The following is a 7,280-nucleotide window of genomic DNA, read 5'->3' on the forward strand; positions in this document are numbered from 1 at the left end:
ACGATGTTAATGTATTTGGTCTTTTTACCATGTAGCTGCTGTAGATTATCGTAGCTGCAAAATAATCACAGGAACTTAGTACACAATGCTGGTAGGGTTCTATGGTGGTATGGTAGTATTTAAGACATACTTCTGCTGCACAAACAAATGCACAAAAGCATTTAAAATAACCTGTAGCAGATCTGTACAAGTGAAGCTGGAAAAAAAACAACTAATAACATGTCCTAATCGGCTTGTTTACCACTTTGAATCATCATTCTGCACCATCTATTTTTTTGAGGAATATATTGACAAAAAAGGGTGTAATTAATTCACTATAGTTGTTTGGTAATATTGTGTATGTGTGTGTGTGTGTGTGTGTATATATATATATATATATATATATATATATATATATATATATATATATATATATATATATATATACAATTAATTATATATAATTATATTACATTTATATTATGTAACACTGTTTTCATAACTTTATAACATATAATGTTAACTAAAATAGGTTTATAATATAAAATGTTTAAATATTTTATTTTAGCTAGTAAGGCAATTTAGACATACAAAATAAATAGTAAAAAAAGAAGTAAAAAATTTAACTAAAAACCAGTTCAAAATGCTAATAAAAACTATAAATTTACCAGTAAGTATACTAAAAAACGATTTAGAGAATTAAATCAAATGTGAAATTTATATGACTGCTCCAATGATAAGAATAAAGAAACATCCCTTTTCAGTGTATTAATCTTAATTAGGCCATGGGAACTGCCATTTAAGCCACTTATGAAAAATAAGTTTATTGAAGTGCCATTAGTCCCAATGAGTACTGACATAGCACACTTACAAGTATACTACTAGTACACAGGTATTTGTATACTTACTACACAAAGTATACTTACTAGTATACTTACACACAAAGCACCAAAATGGAACAGTAATAATAGTGCTTGTGCGATATAATATCAAAAATGTATTTAAATATATACTTCATGCACAAACAGATTCTTAAATAAACTACGCTTCTGCTATTGTTCTTCTCTTTTGCCACAAGCATGCGAACCTCTGAGGACAGCTGTCTTTAAACCTCTGTCATCAAACCAACGGTCAAACCTTTTTTTGATCGCAAGAACCAGTGAGGCACAGGATGAGGAAATTATACATTCATGGATGGCAGGTTCTTTCCAGCACTGACACGAGAGAAAAAAAAAACAAACGAAAATGCATCGATTCTGCATGCTTTCATTCTCCCGCCAAGCCTTTCTTTATGCGTCTGCGTCTTTGACACCTCTGTGGTCTCTGCAGACATAAAAGGCACCCGGTTTGTGTCTGACTGCAGCAGCTTTCTTTCATCGTCCCACACACATACACACAACCACACATAAATACACACAAAAAAACAAAATCTGATTTCTTAATGTTCCTGTGGAAAATCTGTCAGACACAAAATCAAACTTCAGAAGAAAGAGCAAGCATTAAGCCATGACCTAATTAAGATTTCAGATTTCATACAGTGACTTTAATGTTATTTTACAACATGCGTACAACACACACACACACACACACACTTCACACAAATAAACAGCAATTGTTCTTATAATCATAAGAACTATTTTGGAGCACATAATCAGCATATTACAAATATTTTTGGGAAGTGAATACAGAATTTGCCATGACAAGAATAAATTACATTTTAAAAGAATATTAAAATAAAAATGCGATAATTTTTCTCAAAATATTACTATTTTCCTGTATTTTATATCAAGTAAATGTAGCCTTGGTTATCAAAAGATTCCTCCCAGAGCCTTCATTTAACTGTATACATTTATTAATTCATCAAATATGTACACATGCAATGCATTTTGACTATAAAATGATAACAGAACGGATTTCGAAGGCACACGCATGCATGCAGATCACTTTACAACTCTCCCCGTTTGTGAAGCCGCTCTCTGGAACCCATCTCTGTTGGCTGGGGGCAGGTGAAAACACATGTTCTCCCAGAGGAAAGCACACACACACACACACACACATTGCCAAAGGGTTTTTGTCTCCAAGAACTGCCCTTCCCTGCTCCCTACAACCAGCGATAGGTCTGACCTCTCATTTTAGCCAGGTGTCCCAACCACGCTCTACGACTCCGTTCACTAAGGAGCATCTGTGCTTGTTACAAGCCAGTATTGAGTGACTGAGATATTATAGAGTATAGAGTATGGGGTGTTCTCTGCTTAAAAGTAAAAGAGGCTGATCATTTGTGGGTATGATGCCAAATGGCTTAGCCCCTATCACAATGATCTTCACAAGATCTTCTCTACAGTAAACATATTAAATACAATTCTTAAATGTCACATTTTAAGGACATACATGAATATAAATGAGTTAAGTTAATTCTGCTATGGGGTTTGGGTGTTTCAAACAAAGGGAGGACTGTACGGTCACTCAGACTGCTTCTGTGATTTTATCTGATCATTCACACATTAGCACCTCCTAAATGTGATAAAACAGCCATTCAAGGTATGCAAAGCACGGACAGCTCAGAGCACTTAAGGGATTAACATACAGTATGTGTTTATATGCTCCAAAACCTCACTTTTTCCAAATTAATTTCATTTATTCTTCACATGGAAAGTGTTTGTGTATACTTTTCACAGACCGACCTCAAAGCACGGCAACACTTTCACAAGTGTGCGAGTGTGCAATCTTCTCATCTGAACCGTAGCTTCTGCTTGAATGACATTTAAAGGTGTTTTGAAAGTTGTGAGTGAGCCACTTCGTTTGGGAATTTAACGTCTCTATCACAATTCAACTGACAGCCATTTATGACGCACAACAAACAATATAGGTGATCTCTGACCGCAGAACTCAGAAGTGGCATGGGTATATCTGCAGCAATAGCCAACCATACATTGCATGTGTCAAAATCATTATCTGTTCTTTCATGCCAACGTCATTAGGATATTAAGTAAAGATCATGTTCAATTAAGATTTTGTACCGTAAATATATTAACCTTAAATGCATTTCTCTCTCTCAACCTTTTCGATTTTTTGCAGATTTTCAAATAGTCTCAACCAAGCGATACTGTCCTATTCTAACAAAGCATACATTAATAGCAAGCTTATGTATTCACCTCTCAGATTAAAAAAAAGACCATTATGACTGGTTTTGTGGTCTAGGGTCACATATAGCCTATAATATAAACGCAGGCAAAACTCTTATAATTATAAAATAGGCCTACTTTGTTGAAAATGTACATTTATTCATTTAACAGGCGCTTTTATCAAAAAAAAAGGTGAGAACAACAAAAGCAGTCAAACCAACAACAGAGAAACAGTACAAGCGCGGTCACGAGCCTCGGTTTTAACGCACTATTGGGACAGGAAAAGTAAACCGGTTATGCGAAGTTTCTGCAGATATATAGCTGATATACAGATTGTCGTTTTCTTCAATCACATACATCAACCTACGAGCACGAAAACAGGAAGAGAGCGAAAAACGCAGATGGGAGCTATCTGTGAGCGCGCGCTGCGAGGGGCGGGGCTTCCGTGAAGCGCGAGGGGTATTTAAAACCGCCTGAGAGAAATCTCCTCAGAGCAGTGTAGAAAGTCACTGGAGGAGTGTGCTTAAAGATGGCATATTACGAAGTAAGTCAAGAGTCTGAATGTTTATTTTGTAGGTGAAGGTCTGTTTATTGTTTGAATGTATCTAACATTGCCTCTTCAATGTTTTTGCAGCACATCGTCTTTGAAGATGATTTATCGGCTGATAACAGCTCCGAGTTCGGCTCGGGGGACATTGGAGTCAACTTTGAGGTTCCGTGCGACTTGGAGGTCAGTCACGAGTTCCAGAGGATCTTTCTTCCGACCGTATACGGAATCATATTTGTTTTGGGTCTCATCGGGAACGGACTGGTGGTTCTGGTAATGGGCTGCCAGAAGAAATCCAGAACCATGACGGACAAGTACCGCCTGCACCTTTCAGTGGCGGACCTTCTGTTTGTGCTCACCCTGCCGTTCTGGGCCGTGGACGCGGCCAAAGACTGGTACTTCGGAGGGTTCATGTGCGTGGCCGTGCACATGATCTACACGGTGAATTTATACAGCAGCGTCCTGATACTCGCCTTCATCAGCCTGGACCGCTACCTCGCCGTGGTGCGCGCCACGAATAGCCAAGGACCGAGGAAACTCCTGGCCAATCGCATCATTTACCTGGGCGTGTGGCTCCCCGCCGCGCTCCTCACCGTCCCGGACCTGGTGTTCGCCAAAGCGGAGAGCAGCTCTCTCCGCACCTTCTGCGAGCGCATCTACCCGGAGGAGTCCCTCACGATCTGGGTGGTCGTCTTCCGCTTCCAGCACATCCTGGTGGGCTTCGTGCTGCCGGGGCTCGTGATTCTCATCTGCTACTGCATCATCATTTCCAAGCTGTCGCGCGGCTCCAAGGGCACGCAGAAGCGCAAGGCGCTCAAGACCACCGTGGTTCTGATCCTGTGCTTCTTCGTCTGCTGGTTGCCCTATTGCGGGGGGATCCTGCTGGACACGCTGATGATGCTGGGGGTGATTCCCCACAGCTGCGAGTTCGAGCAGGGCCTGCAGAAGTGGATCTTCGTGACGGAGGCTCTCGCGTACTTTCACTGCTGCCTCAACCCCATCCTTTACGCGTTTCTGGGGGTGAAGTTCAAGAAGTCCGCCCGCAGCGCTCTGTCCCCCAGCCGGGGATCCAGTCTGAAAATTCTGCCCAAGAAGAGAGGAGGAATGTCATCCGTGTCAACAGAATCCGAGTCTTCTAGCTTTCACTCTAGTTAACACAAGCACGCTCATTTCGGACTGTGGCTATACCCAAATATTATATTAATGACATGAAATTAACAGGAAGAATACAGGCTGAGCCTGAGTGAAAAGTTGTAAATATGTCTGTCAGTGAGGCATCGCATGACTGACTTCCAGTATTACTGTAAAATGTCTCTTTGTAGTGAGAAGAGGTATTGTAGACATGTGTTGATAAGATGTTTACTGTATATATCATGTATATAGATTGTTTTTATCTGGTTCCTTTCTGCACTTACGTAGACCATTGCATTTATTTATTACGTGATAATAGGACTCGAATAGGGTCCGTTCAAGTTTTAAAAGCTGCTTTGGCAATTTGAAGTCTTCTCAATAAAATTTTTGAGTACTCAAAAAATATCGCGTGTGTGTTTTGGCATTATTTTTTTATAGAGCACGTCGACGGAGTTTCCCAGTGCCCACCAATTATACTTTCACTCTGCGGGGACCTGCGCTCCGCGACTTCTTCAAAGCAGTCTTGTGAAAAGCTACTCAAGCATGTGGAATGAAAAAGTACAACAATAACAGTCTTCTCAGTTTGTGATCTCCCCTCTCTGATGCTAACACGTCAACGAAGGGGATTCCCTCGGATGTAAGCTCTCTCATGTGTGACCAAACACACTGCACATCACTTTTTGGCATCCCCAAAATGCTGCAGAACTCATTCAATCATGAACAAACACACACACATGAACTTGCTTATATGCAAAATAGCTCAGCCTTGCGTTGCAGTCTTGTTTTGGTTAGCGTTCTAAATTTCGCTCACATCTTCTTCGTTTAGTGTTTTCTGGCGTTTGCCCTCCACAAATGAGCTTTTGTCTACTTAGGGGGTGGCATAACAAAACAATGTTGCCATGTCTCTGGAAATAATTGGCAGTCGAACGCACGGCCTATATGAGTCAAAACCTCATTCTGTAAAATTATTTGAAACTGGTTTAGTGTGCTGCAACAGTGAAGTTTAGGTAAAAACCCACTATTCAGGTTAAGGAGATACAAGACAAGCATGGTTTGGTAGACAAAAACACGCGTTAGTAGTACATGATTTCCCATTCTGTGAATTCTTTAGTACTCAACATGCTGTAAAATAGCTTTCACTTACGTCAAACCATATGATAATCCTACAATAATGAGGAAATTCATCTAGAAACTGCAAAGAACTTATGCTAGAGTTTTTATCAGAATCACCTTCATTTTTGTAATAGCCGAGTAGGTGATTTTTAGTGGATGTGTGAAGTAAGTACTCCTGAAATTCACGCAGGTGTTCTAGGAACCACAGTTTGTCACATTAACTATAAAAACCAAACATTGTGGGGCATTAATTATACATATAAATAATACAAATGATATGAATAGAAATATATGACTGCAAATGCATGTAAACATTTGTGCTGGGACTTTTTAATAGCTTGAGGCTGGCATTTAGTGCATTTGAAGTGAAAGTGCTTGATGAACTATGTGAGGACAACATTCACTCAGTACAGTTGGCTTTTACAGGCTTTTCAGAGTCAGAATCAGAATCACTTTATTGCCAGGTATGTTTGCACGTACGAGGACTTTGTTTTAGTGACAAAAACTCTACAGTGCAACACGATAACAAAACAAGACAGATATAAAGAGTACAATATACAAAATATAAAATGTGCAACACAGCAAAAATAAAAATAGAAAAAATATATATACTATAAATCTACTATATATATACTTTGCATCTGAATTCTATATCTGAAATATCTGCATATAATAAATATACACAGTAAGCACACATATATTATTAAATATGATTATTTTGGACATGATTAAGCACAATTAATTAATTGACACCACTAATATATATATATATATATATATATATATATATATATATATATATATATATATAGAGAGAGAGAGAGAGAGAGAGAGAGAGAGAGAGAGAGAGAGAGACAGAGAGTGTGTGTGTATGTGTGTGTTTAATGTTGTTAAAATTATGTGGGCAATAAAAAATGCAAAAATTAGTCTTATTTAAAATGAAATATATGGCTGAATTGTCAGAAGCCATTACTCCAGTCTTCAGTGTCACATGATCTATCAGAAATATAATACTCTGATTTGGTGCTTTTTAAGACATTTTAAGACATTTGAATACTTTTTTATTTTATTGTAATAATATGTTACAACATAACTATGTTTGATCAAATAAATGCAGCACTGGTGAGCATAAAATAAATGACAAATGTTTGACTCACTTCTGTATATATAGCCTGTACATAGAGGAAAGAACGGTACAATGGCTGTCACTGGGTCAGTATCCTTTCAAAAGGTAATAAGCACCCTTTAGGATTAACACTAAATGCAATAAAAAAAAGGTGAGTGGACAGTTCATTCTGGTTTTGGTAGGTCTCCCAGTTGTGGGTGCCTTTCTGGTAGCGAAAAGTGATCATTTGTAAATCCTTTTGTTTGGAGTTTGCGTATGCAGT

At 38.5% G+C, this 7,280-nt stretch overlaps 1 protein-coding gene across 1 annotated transcript; it reads left to right on the forward strand.

The window, feature by feature from the left end:
* The first annotated feature begins 3,492 nt into the window (after window positions 1-3,492).
* On the forward strand, window positions 3,493-5,182 carry cxcr4a (chemokine (C-X-C motif) receptor 4a). The gene is made up of 2 exons (XM_043241098.1): window positions 3,493-3,645; window positions 3,736-5,182. The coding sequence occupies exons 1-2, from the start codon at window positions 3,631-3,633 to the stop codon at window positions 4,801-4,803; spliced, it is 1,083 nt and encodes a 360-aa protein (XP_043097033.1). The 5' UTR covers window positions 3,493-3,630; the 3' UTR covers window positions 4,804-5,182.
* The last annotated feature ends 2,098 nt before the right edge of the window (window positions 5,183-7,280 follow it).

The sequence above is a fragment of the Puntigrus tetrazona genome, chromosome 6, assembly GCF_018831695.1.
Source record: "Puntigrus tetrazona isolate hp1 chromosome 6, ASM1883169v1, whole genome shotgun sequence".
NCBI classification, from domain to species: Eukaryota; Metazoa; Chordata; class Actinopteri; order Cypriniformes; family Cyprinidae; genus Puntigrus; species Puntigrus tetrazona.